Source organism: Sinohyriopsis cumingii, chromosome 12 (assembly GCF_028554795.1).
Source record: "Sinohyriopsis cumingii isolate HCF-2022 chromosome 12, ASM2855479v2, whole genome shotgun sequence".
Classification (NCBI taxonomy): domain Eukaryota; kingdom Metazoa; phylum Mollusca; class Bivalvia; order Unionida; family Unionidae; genus Sinohyriopsis; species Sinohyriopsis cumingii.
In genome coordinates this window covers 14,655,268-14,674,105 of record NC_142972.1, presented here as the reverse complement: position 1 = coordinate 14,674,105, position 18,838 = coordinate 14,655,268, and the positions used below count along the sequence as shown (strand labels likewise).

The window sequence follows — 18,838 nt, the reverse complement described above, 5'->3', positions numbered from 1 at the left end:
TTTTGCAAGCAATATGTTCAGCTTAAAAAATTTAACATTCATTGTATAACAGCATTCTGTGCAATAAAATTTAAGAAACTGAAAGGTGTTGTGTGCTTTTAATTTTATTTTGATTTTGTCTGTTTCAAGTGTTTTAAATCTGTGGGTAAAAGACAGCTTTATCATTTATTATAGTCTGACTGTCTTAGATATTCCATTCCAACAATTTATAGATTGTGTTTCAAGTTATGCCTTTCACCATGTTCACTTCACTTCACTTTGTTTTTATAGATTGACTTAGAATATATTTGCTTTTTTTTTGTCATTATTTAGTAATTTACAATCAGACTGATGCTGAACCTTTCACTCTCATGATATAATTTGTGTATTGAACCAGTGACGTATAAGAAATATGAAATGGGTTTATGAAATGTCATTTTCATAACCTTTTTTAATAAAATTAAGTGAACAAGGCATGCATGATAAAATTACATTCAACCCAGTCAGCTGGATGGTATTCAATATTCACTGAAAGACAGTTTAAAAATGAATGCACAACATAGAATACACGAGAACATTTGTCACCACAGTCCACAAATCATGCCCAATATAAATTAAGAAATTTTATGACATTATTTACATCAGCTCAGTAACAATTTTCTGACTGCCTTTAGGTGATTGGTAAGAAGGGTATGGTGGAGTCTATAGATCAAGACGGGGATGTGGCGGTGTCATTTGGAGAATTCACGTGGGCATTCACTGCAGACTGCCTTGTAGCCACACAGGGAAAGCCTGATTTCATCAACTATGAGGAAGAAGAGGTTCCTTTGTAAGACACAGAGCACACTTATCATTTTTAATATCACTGATTATTCCCCATCCATAACATACTCGTTTTTTATAATTCTTTTGGATACTCCTGAATATACATTATACATATGCATTATTTAATTTTTGTAAATGAGTCATGGTCAGCCTTCGGTCATCACACATAAGCTGCCACTTAAAACATCTCTGAGGAAGGGGGAGGTGAGTATTTTCTATGACCTTACAAACAGTAAAACGTGTCAACACATGCCACCCATCTGAAAAGGCAAAACAAGCCTTGGTACATAAGTGACCTCTGTACAGTTTCACCTTTCAGAATTGTTTTTCTTTTCTTTTAACAAATACAATGCACTGAACATCCTTATCAGAATTATTATTTTTATTTTAATTATGTTCGCAAGATTGTTTTATATGCACTATTCGACAAAGTAAAATGCATGCATATGTTAGTCTGTCCCAAATTTATGTTCCACACAATATTACTGTATCCTGCTTCTTTTAATACATCATATAAATTAATTCATCGCTGACTTAAAGTAATCACCAATTTTAGTTTGCTTTGATAGGTTTGGAAATATATTTTCACACTTCAAAAACAATATCTGGATTAGCCAATTGCTCAACTCAGAGGCCAGTGATGATTAGGGAATTAAAAGAAACTGTATATGGCTATTCTCCATGACACATGAACTGAAAGTTTGCCTGACTTTACAGACTATTTGTATATTGAATGACCCCAGACCCTAATGAAAAGGCATGTAACTTGTATCTTTTCTCAAGGATTACCTTTTTCAGCTGAGATAGCTTTAATTCACAGGCAAATAGATGAAAATATTGAACTATACCTTTCACACTGGCACAAAGATTTACATTTCTGGTAGAATGACTACATTACCCAGTCCAGTAAATGAGAACACATACTTTCTCATTACTTTAAAACAAAATACTTTATAGTTTCCAAGCGTGTTAGAGGCACTGTTCCATCTTAGAAGGCTTAATAGAAAATGAACACTATTATTATAACCAATAACTCTTGTTTTCATACATTCGCTAAAATTTGTCCAGAGAGAAGTGCAATACATTGTGCAGCAAGATTTAAATCAAATTTTAATATTCAAAGAACAATTTCTAGGTTCACACAGAAGTATATTTGGTTGAGTACAGAAAAATCTGTAATATCTCATATCTTCATCAACTGATTGAATTTTAAAATATGACCCAAATATATGTACCTGTTAACATATGTAACAGCATGGCTGTTAAGACATAGTTTAGAAATTTTACTTATTTATTCTGGCTTATAGATGCATTGAGAAAAATATCTATATATACATACATACATACATACGTAAATGGGTCTAAGCCAAGATATATACTGTGCAGTTGAGTCATCTGTTTCTCTGCATTGTAGCTATTGATTTACTCTATAGCTTTGATTTTTAAAATATATTGTTTGGGGCATATGAATTTATTTAATCTGCAGTTACAGGCAAGTGTATTTCTTTCATTCTCAAATGTAACCTAGGTTTTGGATCAGCAATTGGCTCTTTTTTTCTTATACTCTACTTACTGAATAGGCACACTACTTCCAAGCAAATTTCAGTGCAAATTGCACAACCTAACATTAATTCCATTTAGTTTTACACAGCAAGTTCATTAATTAATAGTACATTCAAACTCTATTTTTATCTTTCCATTTAATACAAAAAAATTACTGATTCATTGAACTTAAGTGATAGTATAAGAATATATTTTTAGGAAATCAAAGATTCTGTCTCTTTATTTCTCTTAACATACAGACTAGATATTTAGTCATTCATTTGAATATAGTTTAGCAAGAAAATTCTAAGCAGTTTTACAATATTGTTCCATTTTCTTCTCTTTATTTTGTACTTGAAAAGTTGCAAGAATTTAAAATGGAAACATTCAGCTCCTTCTATGTGCCCCAGTAATGAAAAAGTCTTAACAACATTCTAACAAGATGTAATTGTAAATTTGTGCCATGACCAGAACAGTTGCTGCTATCTGTGATATGTTTTGATGTTGCCAGAATTACTAATTTAGCATCCCCTTTTAAAGAAAACAAAACATATCTTTACTTTCCTCCCTTTGAGAAAATTGCTGAAAATTTGAAATGGCCAAGAGATCTTTGCACTTTGTTATTACAAACTATATTTATGGGCAAAACTCGTAAAGTCTACACTTCACTCTTGGTACAACAAAGTGCCAACTATGATGTGGTTAAGAAAAGTATCTTGAAGGGTTATGAGTTAGTACCGGAGGCATATCAACAGAGGTTTAGAAATTGTAGGAAAGAAACTGGTCAGCCCAATGTCGAATTGGCATGGGATAAAAAAGAACGATTGATAGGTGGTGCACAGCCAAGAAGGTTGATGAGATTATACTTCAGACATATATTGATTGAGGACTTCAAGAATTGGGTCCATAGTGACGTCGGGACCTACCTAGAAGAGAAAGAGTTGTCAATAAATCTTTCTCTCAAGTTTTTGGTTTAAAAGAAAATATATAAATCTCTCATGAGTACATCCAAATCTCAATCTGGCACAACTTTTAGGAATCAAACTTCTGATAGACTGATCAGAAATCCTTATCCTCTTTACATGCACTTTTTGTAAGAAGAAAGGGCACATTTTTTTGTGATTGCTACAGTTTGAAAAAATAAGCAGCAGAACAAACTATTCCAAATGCTATTATTTCTAAGTGGCCAAGCTCAGTCATGTATTGAAAGCAGTACATTTGTTGAGCCAAACAAACCCCTGTCTGATTTTATTATGGAAAATTATGAACCATTCATGCCGAAGGTTCTCTATCACTTGGTTGTGATTTTGCCAAGCCTATCCATATTATAATATTATGAGACACAGGAGCTTCTCAGAGTATTTTATTATCAATTACTTTGCCTTTTTGTGAGAAGCTTGTTTTAGTGAAAGTGATTTTATTCAGGGAGTTGAGTTCAGCTTTGTAAATGTTTCTCTCCATTGTGTTAATTTGACATCAGACTTAGTCACAGGACCCATGACTGTAGGAGCGGTAAATTCTTTACCCACTGAGGGTATTCATTTATTACTAGATAATGACCTAGCTGGTGATAAAGTTGTGGTTAATCCACTTGTAACTGACAAGCCTTGTTAGGATCAAAATGTTTATCCTATTGAAATTGAAATCCCTGATTTATACCAGCTTGTGCAGTTACTAGAGTTATGGTAAAGAGTGCTCTTGAGAATGATGTTGATTGGGATATTGTTCCTTTGACTGACACATTTATTCATCAGTCTTTTGATGAGATCACTTTTACTCCTGGTATTGATCAATGAAGAGGTATTTATCAGTGATCTGCGTATCCTACACATTCTCTCAATTTTAATCAGGGTGACAAAAGACGATCACTAGTTGCCCTATAGAAACAAGATCCCAAGATCTCATGTTTGTTGCAGAGTGCTATTAGTGAAATAAAGCCACAGTAGAACCAGTTATTTTGTGATAAATGGGGTCCTTATGAGAGAATGGAGAACGCATGACGTACCCGCTGGTAACAAGTGGCCATTGCACTGTCATTGTTCCGAAGTCATATCGACAGGAAATTCTTAGTCTAGCCCATGCAACTCTCTTGGCTGGTTATTTAGGAGTCAGTAAAACTGATTATAATCTTAAATCACTTTCATTGACTGGAAATTTAAAGTGATGTTTGTAAATATGGTAGATCTTGGTAAACTTGTCAAATGGAAGGTAAACCAAATCAGAAAATACCTAAGGCTCATCTGCAACCTATTCCTGCATTTGACGAAACATTATGTAGAATAATGCTACCCTGTGTCGGTCCCTTACCTAAGATCAAGTTGTTGTTAATATTTGCATTCACAAGATTTCCAGAGGAAATTTATTTTAGGAATATTAAAACTAAAACCATATTAAAAGCTTTGATAAACTTTTTTTTCCTTCCCAAATTTGTCCAATCTGATCAAGGGTCAAATGTTATGTCTGCAATGAATTTTCTTGCAAATTTTGCATGAATTAGCAATCCAGCATTTAAATATTCTGGATATCACCCATAAATCCAAGGGGCTTTAGGAAGATTTTATGGAACTTTGAAAAATATGATGTCGAGTTTCTTTGATACAGGAAAAGATCATGACCATAGTGTTTATTTGTTATTGCTTGCTGTTTTGGAATCGGTTCAAGAATCTTTAGGTTTTGGTCCTTTTGAACTAGCCTTTGGATGTAATGTCCGTGGACCATTGAAGTTATTAAAAGAAACAAGCCTTTCAGCCGAAGATTCAGAAATTATTCTTCTTTACTATATCTCTGATGAAGTAGCAAGAACTAATTTTCAGTCAACTCGGTGAAGAACGAAATTAAGATATGACAGAAATTCAAAGGAAATGTGTTTTCAGCCTGGCATTAATAGAGCTTTTACTCTCTTGCCTATTTGGCAAGATGCCATTCATAATAAGTTTTATGGTCCTTATGATCCACTAAGATTTTTGTGTTAGGCTAGAGCTTCATGCTTTAATTTGGTTGCTTCTAAATGGAGTAGAAAGGGTAGAAAATGTCTTTTCCTACCCCTCATGAGTTTGGTTGATCTTTCGTCTACTTCCATTCGATGTAGATTGCATTTCTTATCAGGAGAGTTTATCAGTCTCTTCCTGAAAGGAACCTATTATTCATGAAATTACGCTCATGGGGTTCGAGTAATTGCTATTTCGAAACAAAGGGGTTAGAAATACAAATATTGTGTTTATTGCGTCTCACGTCGTGTTATGGCAGGTATGAAAATGGATTGGAATAGGACTGATATCAGAATAGTGGCACTACAGTCCCCAACTCACAAGGGTTATAACAGGAACCTACATATTCGGAAAAACAGATAATGCACAGCAAATGTATTACGATGCCATGTCAGCTTTGAAAATTCAGATCAATCGCGTTTTTTTTAAATCTGCTAATTATACATAAACATTAGAACTTAGTGTCAAAGAGCAGTCACTGTTGAAAATAATGTAATTGCCTTTTTCTTTAATAGTTGAATGGGATTAAGCCAAATTCCTCATTGGAATTGTCGTAATCCATTCTATTTCAAAACTGGAATACAATATACAAAAATATTTTCTATTTTTTTAAAATTTTCCAAACAGTTGCACTGTACTAATGTCTAGATAAAATAACAATATCAGCTTCTGCAAATGTTTTGTAAGGATAGCCATTCCTTGATAATGATCATGACAATTCATATCGTTGTTAGTCGGAGGTAGTTTGACTTTGTTCTTAAACAAAACCTAAATGCATAGATTTTTTATTACATCAGAGACTTGTCATCATGATTCTAATTATATGTAATGTTCATAAAAGGTCAAGGGTACATATAGATCACATTTATCCTTCACTAAAACCTAATACATTGACTCTGCATAAAATTAACTTAATTTCTAGATGCAACTCTAAGAAATCAAAAAACTTGGTTATGGCCAAGCTTTTTTACAGACTTGGAGGAAGTTCTCGCCCCCTCAGTCAATTTCTCAACACTCAGAGTAGCATTATACAACACAATGCAGAATGGCCAGAAATTCATATGTAGTTAGCACCATAGATTTTGGATTTTTATTTTACTTGTATGCTACTGTAATGGCAGTGTGATTGCATCAATACAGTGGCAGTCTTGTCAGTCCCGTCACAACGACAGGACAACTATACCATTTGAAATTTTGAATGTTTTCTTTATAACATATGCATTGTCTCAGTTTCAAATGATTCTATTTAAATGGCTTTCGTTGTACATAGTTTCACTTTTGTGTGCAAATGACTTATGAAGCTCACTTTGTTCTCTTTCAGGTGAGAACAAAACCTTCCAGCACGAGGTGCACAGGATGTGATGCAGACCTGAGTGATGATGTCCTATTTTGTTGTGAGTGCGGTAGTCTAGTGAACGAGAGAAATTAGACGCCATATAAAGCAGTGATGAATGATGGCACATATAGCAATCTCTCAAAGGAAAAAGCTGAATTTTGTATGCATTGTTGAACACCTCAAGGGGCAAAACCACCAGAAGGTTGATGTTTGTTTTCTTTCTTTTTTTGGTACAGAGTTGCAGTTATTTCTGAAAATCATAAGGGGGTCTACTGGGTTCTTTTTATTCCTGTTAAAGACAAACACCAATCATACCTGTGTTAAGTTACACTTGGCTTATATGCAAGTGTTGTGAAACTGGTCAGTTTATGGAATACTTTGTTTATTTAGCTATATCAATAAAAGTATTCAAGCCGTTGACAACTCCATACAATGGAACCAAGTGTCTAATAGCTCCATAGCACAGTGAAGCTTGGGCCTGATGCCATCCGTAGCACCTGAATATTCCACAGTTTAGTGAGGTGTAAATCAGTGGCAGCTACGTAAACATTAGTGACAAATGGTCAATAATTTGTGAGCATGCATAAAGGAAATATAATTGTCCCTCAGAGTTGTATTTATACCATATCCCTTTATGTGCAGCAAAATTCACCATGATTGTAATCATAAGTAATCATCATAAAATGTCGTGGATACATGTAGTTCAACTTACTGTTCAAGAAAACCTGGGTGCGTTTGTAATGCATAAAATTAACTTAATTTCTTAAGCACAGCAACTGTACTTGTTGGTGTTTCTGAGTAATCTGAAGTTTGGTTATACAGTCATTCCCACTTATAATCGACATCACTTGTGTCGACAAGTCACCTGTTTTGACAAAAATGCAAAGCCCCGGTCCCTTGGTCTACTATTACTACCAAAATTGTTATGCTTATGTCGACGTCGAGATAAAAACTAAATGTACATGTCGACAGAAGCCCTTGGTCCCAGCTTGAACAAATCGTTTGTTTTCTAATCATTTATGTCGACAAGCTGCCAGATCCAACCCATTCTTTGTTCGACAATTAGTTGATCTTGCTGCCAGGCTTTAATTTTCCCATGTAATCATTTATGTCGGCAAGCGGCCAGTTCCTGCCTGTACTTTATTCACCAATTAGTTTTGATCTTGCCGCTAGGCTTTAATGTCACAGTTGGATTAAAAAAAACAACAGGCTTTTGTTTGGTCCTTGATAAATTAAATAAAATTTTATTGTAATTTTATGCATTGATTACGCTATAGATAATAATCTCATTTTACATGTATTTGTCATTAAAATCATATACTGCTATATGCATTTGTATTTTGAGAATTCATAACTTGTTATCTCTGGGACATACTTTAATTGTATACCACTTGAGCTGACATTGCTACAATATTGTATTGTAAGAATCATTTTCTTTTAATACCTCATTAGCATGTGTCAATGTATACAATATTATGCCTTCATTAATCATATCAGCCACATATCTCATTCACTTTTATGTACTTTTCACGATGACTTCTGTAGCTAAATACATGTACTGTTTAAACCAACTTGTTCACAGGTTTTCATTTCCCTGTGAATAGCCCCATCCTCTTGGTAGCCTCATTAAGATGGGAACAGACTGACCAAAATCTAGACCAAATTAAGTACATATACTTGATGCATGTAAAAAACAACTATGCAACCATGTGCTAATGCCGACATTGAATATTGTAGTGAATGTTTTTCATATCAGGATGTGACTGATGCAATATTTTATTGTGGATTTTATTACACAAAGGTAACCAAAATGTAATTTTTCAGTATACAAGTGTATATCACACTGGATTTGTCTTCATGTACTCAAAATTTCCATTGTTTGTTTTCTCAGAGTGTAAATGCTGCTCACTGACGATAGGTCATCCCTTACTGACAAATATTAACTTGTATCTATTATTCGGCCCCCCGCCAACACTTATCTCGACATCCGCCTATGTTGGCAATATTTCCTTGGGCCCGGAGATGTCAACATAAACGGGTAGGAATGTACCCCAAGACTTGTTTCCAAACTTCAGGTCATGACCTAATTAAGCTTTTGTGCAAACTTGGAGAAAGTTAATCTCCTCCCCCAATAAATCTCTCAGCACCGAATATCATTATACAACAGAGTACAATGACAGAAAATTCATTTGTAGTAAGCACCTTTTCTGGGTATTTGCTTCTATGCCATTATATATATATATTGACAGTGAGATTGCATAAGTAAAGTGGTGCCGTGTTGTGAGTTCCCTTAAATTTATATGACAACTATACCATTTAAGTTTCGAATGTTTTCTTTATTTAAAACATGCATTGCATCAGTACTAATCGGTTCATCATGAATGGCTTTCATTTTATGTAGTTCCACTTTCATTGTTTGTGCAAGAGAAGTATGAAGCTTATTATTTTAATTCCAAGTAGGTACAAGATGGTATCAAACCTTCCAGCATGAAGTACAGAAATTTGATATTGATCCGAGTGATGATGCATAGTTTGGTTTCATGTATGAAACACCTGTCTCTGATCCCATCATTCTGTGGTCGAGGAAGAAATGGAATGGAACACATTTTGGTTTCAGATTGGAATATGCCATAAAATGTTGTTGTTTGAGGTGCGGTAGTCCACTGAACCAGAGAATGCAGATGCCATTTAAGACCGTAGAGATGGGTTGTACTGTATGCAGCAATCTATTAGAGGCAGAAGATAAATTCTGTAGAATGTGTGGAACATATCCATGGGCAAAACAATTGATTTCAGCGTCACATATCTTGCTGTGGTATGGGAGTGTACTTATTATCAGCAAGTCATCATTGTGTCTGATGCAGATTTTTGAACCCCATCCCCAATGTGGACAGTTTTTTAACCTATTAAAGATCAATGCAACTAACACCGGTGTTAAGTGACATTCAGCTTCATAGTCAAGAGTGCCATGAAGTTGGTCAGTCGTGGGATTTTTCGGATTACCTTATGTATTTAACTAAATCATGAAAAGGATTCACAGTAGTGGACAACTCCATAGGTCACAAACCCAGAGTTGAATGCTACACAGCACAGTGTAGATTCGGCCTGATGCTATCTGTTACCCCTGGATATTGCACAGCATAGTGGGGTGTGAATTTGTGGCAGCTACTTAAACATGACTGGTAAATAGTCAATACTTTATGTATATGAATCAGTGCTAGAGATGCAATTGTCCCGCCGAGTTGTAATCGAATCATATCCCTTTCTGTGCAACAAAATTCATTCCTGTCATCTGAGATATTGGTATCCATTGACTTGTTAACAATTAAAAGTAATAAGTTGTCCTAGAGGTGGCTTTTGGCATCCGCATAGTTTAATGCAAGTAAGGTGTGGAAAAACTATTAGAACAATATGGTGTGTAGTGTGGTTTTGGCAGCTACACATTTTATTGCAAGTAAGGTGCAGAAAAAATATTAGAACAATATTGGGAGCAGTACAAATATGCACAAGTACTGTTATTAGAACACTTTAATGTGATAATTGGTGGTGTTACAACGTTTTGTTTATGTAATTTGGGGCATGCTTTCAAGTTGCCCTACTTTTCTCAACTTAACCAACTTTTCCCTACTTTTTCATTGGGCTCCATTTTTTCCCCTTGTTTTCTTCAAATCAACCATACAATCCCTTGTTCTTCATCTACAGTCACAGCTCAAAGTTGTCATTGAACTTGTTAACTGTGTCAGATTTTCCAAACCAATAAAGCATTAAGGTGTATTTTTGGGATTTCTTTCCGTGCATCAAGAGGTTAAGAGCAAGTGCCCGTGATGCTACTGGGAAGTTTGTTGTCAAGTACAATCGTAGAACAACGAATACATGAAATTGTTGATGGAATTTACTTTGGCCTTGGCAATTGGACAGCTGTTGTCAGTTTTGAAAACTCAAACATTCATGTATGAGTAACTGTTATTCAGATCAATGTAATATTTGGTTTGTTCAATGATTTCAAATTCGATAGGTGCTGAAGTGGTTAAAGACTACATGAAATGAAATTCTAACTATTTGAATACTTGCATCCTCATCATCATCTTTGGTATGGCAAACAGATCTAGTTCTGGCTTGGAACATTTGCAAAAATCTTGGTGAATAATTTCTTTAGCTAGTAATCAAAAACACCCAATTATCTCATAGCTGTTTTTCGTATCTTACTGTAATTTTGGTCAGTGTGTCTATGCAGTCTAAGGGCTTTTGAATGTTTCCTTCTATGTTGTTACTGTGGTGTAGAAGAGGATTTTGTCTTCACCAGAAGTGTGAAGCAAATTTTCAGTGGTTTCTCTGCGCCCTAAGAGGTCTTTTCCTGTCGGAATCAATACATTTGTTTCCTGATTTCATCTAGGCTTATTTAGGACTTTCTTGTTTATGAGTAGGTTTTGAAGAAGTCCTTTTCCTTGAGTCAAATGTGCATCATTTTAACCAAGCAAGCCTCTAGAAACCAACTGTTTGAAAAGCGATTTTAGCATATCTCCTGAACCATGTCTTCATTGCCAAGCGACTCCTCTGATCACAGGATACTTATATTAAAGTTCATTGAAAAATAATTTTTGAAAATGTATTTTAATTTCGAGAATAGAATATTTTGTCCCAGATCTCCTTTATAAATATTGACACTGTTAAAATCAGACTTACTGACACGAAGATAACGAGAATGTAAAATGCTTTGGTGAACGTGACAAGTATTCCCTTTCATCATAAGCTTCTATGTCAGAATCCATATTGAAAACATATGACTTTCAACAACAGAACAGCTGTATTTCTCATGACGTTGTAGAATCATTGTTGTTAGTGTCTTTTGACTGCGATGCTATGTTTGTGTTTCCACCCATAGTAGCAAACAAACTGGGAGTAAATCTTATACCAGCATTTTGCTGTCAGAAAAATCTATTTTAGGACGATGAGAAACTGCATATTATTCTATCTGTGCTCTTTGGTGAGTTTTGCAAACTGATTATTCTATCAGCGAGATGTTGAATATAAAAATATTATCCTGTAGAAATTCTCATGGTTCAGTTGAGGATTTGTTGGCTATGACATTTTTGGATTCGTAATAGGGATCATGTTTGTCCTTGAACTTCTGAACTTTTTCCCTGAATATTTCAACAAGAAAAGTGGCTTTGATCTCCAAGCATATTCTTGACTTGAGTGGGATAAATGAGTTTCACCAGAGCTATTATACTAATACTGACACTGACAGAATACAATTTTCTGACTGGAAGGTAAATGTGCAGATTCTCGGTGAATATATTGTATATTTCAACCTTCATTGTAAATGGCTATGGAAAGGCAGATCTACTTTGAAACGTGTGACTCTCAGCAAATGACGATATCAGAGTACACAAACATGAAATTTAGCCCTTCGATCAATTCAATACGGAAGTGAAAAATATTTGTAAAAAAATTGTTGTTGTGAATATCTTTCATAAGAGTGAGAACTGTGTTTACACCCATAATAGCAATCAAGCAGGGAGAAAAAAAGTAATGGACATGTTTTTAATTCGGAAAATATAATCCATGTTAAGACGATGAGAAATGACATGGTATTTGATTTGTAGTCTTCGGTTTGTTATCTCCAGTGCTTAGCCAATCTGATCCATAAAGGAAGCTGAAATCATATCTATGAGATATCGAATATTAACAATACCCTGAATGTATTTTTCATGTTATAGATATTCAGTTAGGGATTAGCCTGTGATGATATTTTGTTATTTTCGTAACTGAAAGGATAAATTTTGTCAAACCATTCTTGAGCTTGTTCATTCAGGATATGGACGCTGACAATGCATTTACCCTCTGTGAGATTTATGATACAAGTATGCTGAATTATTTCTACCAAAGTTACTTCACGATGAGCTTTGTGATCTGACTGAATGGACTAAGATAATGTATGCGTGAAACAAGATGAAATGTTTTGGGGAAACCCATTGCAATCTAGGCAGCATTAAAACCTCAATCGAAACAATTAACAAAATGCTCACAGAAATATCAGGATCGATTAAAGGATTTGATGAAAGGATAAACGAGTTTAAAACAATCAAATAATTTATAGAATAAAGTAAATATTATTGATCAAGAGCTCAGTAGAGTATCAGCAGTAGCTAATGGAATTAAATGGTGGGTGGACACTGCAATTTGATATTTCGATTACAGAGATAAATACTAAAATTGATAATCTGTGTACTAGAGTGGATGCTATACAATGCAATATACAGAGAGCATTTATAATTGATTCAGATATCATTAGATTTGACCAAGTTTAAAAAATCTTGTACAACTGGTGAGGAGGAATTAACGGATATTTTAAAATATCAGTTGCATATCTTTGTTATAAAAAAGAGGATTATGATGATAATAAAATACTTATACCAGGTCTTGATGTAGTTTTTGTCGTGCATGCTTATGGGTTGACTATATCATCTCCAAGAAACTCTGTCATTCTCAGGATGATCCGAAAGACATTAAAATAATATATGAAGAAGAACCAGGATTTACAATAGTTCAAAAGAGAATTGATGTCATTGTTTTTGCTAAGAGAATCAACTAATAAACATTTTTGACAGAAACATCAGAAGCATTCAGTTCGTACGCAAGTTCTTTTAAACAGGTTAATGGTTTATAATGGTAGATGTTTACGGAAGATCTGCTGTGCGTAAAGGTCCCAGCGACATTCATCTGTCTGCTTATGCATCACGAGATAAACTTGCTGATATTGTGACCCTCCCCTTGGTTGATCCGGATGAAATGGATGTTTTTCAGGATCAACATGGACGGCTAAAGACATACAATATCAAATAGGTCAATATTATCCTGCAAGTCTCAGATGCAACCAACGATAACATCATGATCTTTACTGATGGTGGAAAAATCAAAGACTCAAGCATATCATTCGGATGGACCATTGGACAGAACATTAAATGCTAAAGCCGGCGATACAATGACCGGTGAGATCAGCACAATAAGGGGCTCTTGTTATGATTGTAAACTGTTCCATTTTGATGTTCATTCAAATATTACATCTCATAATTGACCGCTCCGGTGGCCTAGTGGTTAGAGCGTCCGCCTCGGATGTGGGAGGTCGTGGGTTCGATCCCCGGCAGAGTCATACCAAAGACTTACAAAAATGGTACTAACAGCTGCCTCGCTTGGCGCTCAGCATTAAGAGGTTAGTGTTAGGACTGGTCGGCCCGGTGTCAGGATAATGTGACTGGGTGGGGCATCATGCTACATGTCTGAGGCATGATGCCCCAGTGCTAGACATCACTACAAACTGCCACATTGCAGACATCGTAGCGATATGACTGAAAAATTGTTAAAGCTACGTTAAAAATCAAAATCACATCACATCACATCACATTTCATAATTGCTGCTTGTGTCAGTTACCACCAGTTTAAGTCATCACACCTGTGTTACAATGTATTCAGAAGAAGGTAATGATGCTTACTTACATCAATTACCACCATTTATTCTGAAGTCATCACACCTGTGTTACAGCATAACCAACAAAAAAGAATGATGCTTATGTTAATTACCACCATATATTTTAAGTTATCACACCTACAATGTAATCTGCAAAAGGCAATCTTTACAGAGATCTTTTAATCAAAACTATTTAGGAATGTAAAGTACAGTACAACCTGTCATGAAAGGTCACCACCTCTACTAAAGAAATCATGGTTTCTTAAGACAAGTGGTCTTTCCTGAAGGGTTATAACATTGTATAATAAAAAATGAATTTTTGCATAGTGAATCTAGCTTTTCAAGATGGGTGGTCTCTTAAGACAGGTCATAACACTATCGACAATAAATCTTTCAGAAATGCTGCTCTTTAAAGACAGATGGTCTCATGACAGGTCATAACATGCATGCTTTTTGACACCTTGAAAGCTTTCACACTCTGGCATGTGAATGCTTGCATTCTACCTTAGTCATTTTTGAGAAATTAATTTGAAATTTATCATTATATTAATTACCATCACATTGAAGTGGTTGAGTGTTGAAAAATAATCATTTATACACATCATTTTCTTAAAAATATTGGATTGTAGTTTCCATTTCTGTTTTGTAATTTCAGTTTAGCTCACATTATTCTAGATTTTATACAGCACCTAAAATTTAGTAAGCAATGTATTTTGATTACATTTGCATTTTTATTCCTCAGTAAATTATTAAAATCTCTGATAGTGCGACCTCAGGGAAGGGCACTTAGCTAATATTTTAGTGGTGGCATATAGCCAATATTGTGTTTTAAGTGCTATTAAAACCAACCAGATGTCGCTTCATTTGCATTACCTACATGATAACAATGCCAAAAATTATATATGTTGGGATCATTCCTGGATGAAATAATATTGGCACTTCCTGTAGTATAAGAACTTGCTTTTTTGTTGTCATTTGTCATGGTATTATTTATTCTGTTTGACAGAAAATGATATCATTTTTCTAGTACATTTCTTTGTCCAGTTTTGAGCTCTAATTGCCATAGACCAATAGAGTTTATGGAATGGTCAGTTGCCCATCTGCCCATTAGAAGGAATTTGTTGCCACCTCCACCTAAACTATTTGTTGGATTGTCATGAAATTTTAAACACACACATTCACCACTTGATCTAGTTGGTCCTAAATAGAAAATGGTGTCACTTGAATATCCAGTATGGTGCTACATCTTGAAACTTTTGTTATCGCTACTCCTGAACGGATGGTCATATCAGTATGGAATTTCACCAAAAGACTTTGTATAATGTCTAGTTGGTCCTAAATGAAAATGACACTGCTCAGACGTCCAATGTGGCTACCACAGCAACCATCTTTAAAATTTTGTTATTGCTACTTCGCCTGAATGGATGGTCTTATCAACATGGTTTTTTTAATACTAAAATACCTCTTATAATGTTTAGTTAGCCCTAAGTGAAAATAGTACTGAATTGATGAAAATATGGCTGTGACAGCAGCCATCTTTGAAATCTTGTTATCTCAACTCCAATAATGAATGGAAAGTCATATTGAAATGAGGTTTTCACTAGAAGGCTTTTTATGATGTCTAGTTCATCCTAACTGAAAATAGAGCTGAGCTGAGCTGAAGTCCAATATGGCTGTTACAGTAATGATCTTGAAAGTGTTGTTATTGCTACTCCTTGGTGTATGGTAATATTTCATTTAGATTTACTAAAAGACTTATTGTGATGTCTAATGGATGCTGAATCCGTTTTGGTCACCACAGCAGCCATGCTGAGCATCTTATTGCTGCCTCTGAACAAAATGTTATATTCCATGAAGTTTTAACCAGAAGATGTCTAATAATGTCTAGCTGGTTTTAAATGAAAACAACAGGCATCTTGAAAATCTTGTTATAGCGTCTTCTGCTCAAAGGATGGTTGTATTGACATGGGGTTTATTATGTTATCTTAAGATTTCGCATTTGTTCTAAATGCAAGTGATGATGCTGAGACATATCCAATATGGCCACCATAGTGGCCATCTTGAAAATCTTGTGATCACTACTCCTGAATAAATGGTCATATCAGCATGAGGATTTTACTTAAAAAACTTTTTGCAATGTCTAGTTGGTCATAAATGAAAATGTTACCTATATGACATCTGTATGGAGGTCACAATGGCCATCTAGAAAATCTCATTATTGTTACTTCTCCAGGATGACTGGTTCTATTAATATTGTACTTTTACCAAAAGACTTATTATGATGTCTGCCAGTTTGATGGCCAGTATGGCCACTATAGCAGCCATTTTCACAACCTTGTTATTGTTACTAATTCAGAATGGAACATCATATCAACATGGGATTTTCATCAGAAAATGTCTTATGTCTTGTTGGTCGTAAATGAAAATGGTACCAGTCTGACATCCACGCAGCAAATTTGAAAATCATGTCATTATTGAAGAATATCAGAGATGGTTTCTGCACACTGCAGTTAAAGGGAAGAAATGGTCGTTAAACATGTTTAACTTTACTTCCTACTGAGACTCAGAGTACAGTAAGTTTATTACCATGTTGGCCTTGCAACTGTAGATTTTGTCTTGCCTACTGAAATATAGAATGTACATGGAGGAGTGATTTTATGGTCTTAGGCATCAACATAAGTCTCTTTCTTAAAGTCAGATACAGTTGGGTGGGGGGGATTTACATCATAACATGAAAGACATGGAAGATACCACATTCTGTGTATCACCTCTTATAATGTGCCACTGAATTTTAGTGCAAGAGTGAGGTTTTCATCCAATAACGATGTAAATATTTTGATTAATTTTCTTTATCCATAAGTTTGCTTTTTTATAGATATTATTTAACCATTTTTTGTGGATATCCTAATGTGCATGCTTGTAAAATTAATAAGTTGATTGTGGTTAGTAAACTGTTTTAACTACTATTGTTTCTTCATTTTTCTTTAAGCAATAATCAGTTTTATATCTCTATTTTAGCCATTCTCCATTATAAAAGGACAGGACAAAAATGATGAATGGCTCTACCTCGATCCCACAAAAAATATATTTTTGTACAGGTTTTCATTAGGCTAGCCAGCCAAGAAAGTGTGTGAATTATGCAAATTAAAGATATCTGGTAATTTCATTGTATAATTCATTTGATAGACCCATTATGGCTTATATTTGGATCATGAACAACATTAGCTTCAATCTTTGCACAATTCAAAGTCTGTTAGCTTCAGCCTGTGTTTAGATTAATAATCTTTTACCAAAAGTATTTTAGGCCTGTGAAAATGACTAGCAGTAGAGAAACTTGTCCAACAAAGCTTGATTTCACCTCAAAAGAAACTTTAAAAACCTGGGGAAAAAACCTATAAAAAAAACCCCTCAAATTTTCAAATTTAATTTAACTGCCAACCCTAATATCAATAAACTAAAAATGTGTGAATGAAATAATTCTAGTTTGTCAAGGTTAGTAGAATTTGAGAAGATACTGTATTTCTGAACAGATTTTGATACAAAATTAAATTTGTCAAATGGGCTTATGTCATCAAAATCTTGGACTAGATCAATTATGAGTGACATCTACTCACATTAGCAAGATTTTGAGACTGGTTGAGTGTGTTATTACTCTGAAGGTTGGATATTTTAACCAGATATTCCTAAATTCTAATGGCTGTCACTGAACATTTAAAAAAATTTAACTTACCAATTTAATAGAAAAATTCATAGGTATAAAAAGTAGTAAAAAAGAGAAAGCATTTATATACTTGATCATCAAATGTACAAGTTAGTTATTTTAATGTCAGTAATTCATTATGTGTTGCTACTGTATAGATTACTCTTTCCTGGACAGAAAATACACATGACCATATAATGAGAATTCATCCTCCCAAAAAGTGACTTTTTGGAAAAAGCTAAACATCTAACCCATGACCTTGGCCCTTACATACTAGTTCTCATTCTTTTTTGGTCACCACCATTGTTATGGCAGTTTGAGAAATTCTTCAAAGAAAATTGCTTTTGCTTGAAATCATACATTATGCATTGAGCAGTTTTATTACATGCATCATTTTCACTGTGTGAAATCACTCTGTGATCAGTACTATCCCTGTTTGGAATTGGCTCTCTTTCAAGAGTCATTGGTATTTTTAAGTTGCTTTTTTTATAGCCTTGCCTTTAGGTCACACACACTCACCTCCAGATAACATTTATTTTGATAGAGTTACATTATTTTATACCTTTTTCTAGCTCAGATGGGTATTTAGCTATCCCTATTTGTGCCAATTTGGTCTGCAGATTCATCTGATTCAGTTTTATTGTTTTATACAGTACAAATTATTGGATTTCATGTTCTTTTTAATCTGACTTTTGCTAATTACTTTTCTCCAGAAGGAGGTTGCACCCAAGTCCATTCTTTCATTTATGTCTGTTTATTGGTCAAATATCAATTCTGAAAAGTCAGTATATGATAGTATTCCTTATTGTTATCCCTTTATTATAAGCATCTTATCAAGCTGATTTTTGGGGCCAATTTTCATCTCCAATAAGTGTTGCTGATGTCATTCAGGGTTTTTCTCCTGCTGCAAGGCCTGAGCAGAGTGTGGAGTGGTGAGAACACAAGAAAGCCCTCTTGAATACCCCACCCCACCTACCTAGCTTATATAAATTGTTAAAGGA

General features: G+C 34.6%; 1 protein-coding gene across 1 annotated transcript in view; it reads left to right on the top strand.

The window, feature by feature from the left end:
- The window catches only part of LOC149786027 (E3 ubiquitin-protein ligase TRIM71-like), a 69,973-nt gene extending 52,870 nt beyond the window's left edge, over nucleotides 1-17,103 (top strand). The window contains exons 3-4 of the mRNA XM_089976315.1: nucleotides 654-808; nucleotides 6,655-17,103. Coding sequence (XP_089832441.1) covers nucleotides 654-808; nucleotides 6,655-6,658 — 159 coding nt within the window. The 3' untranslated portion in view covers nucleotides 6,659-17,103. The remainder of the gene's footprint in view (nucleotides 1-653; nucleotides 809-6,654) is intronic.
- The last annotated feature ends 1,735 nt before the right edge of the window (nucleotides 17,104-18,838 follow it).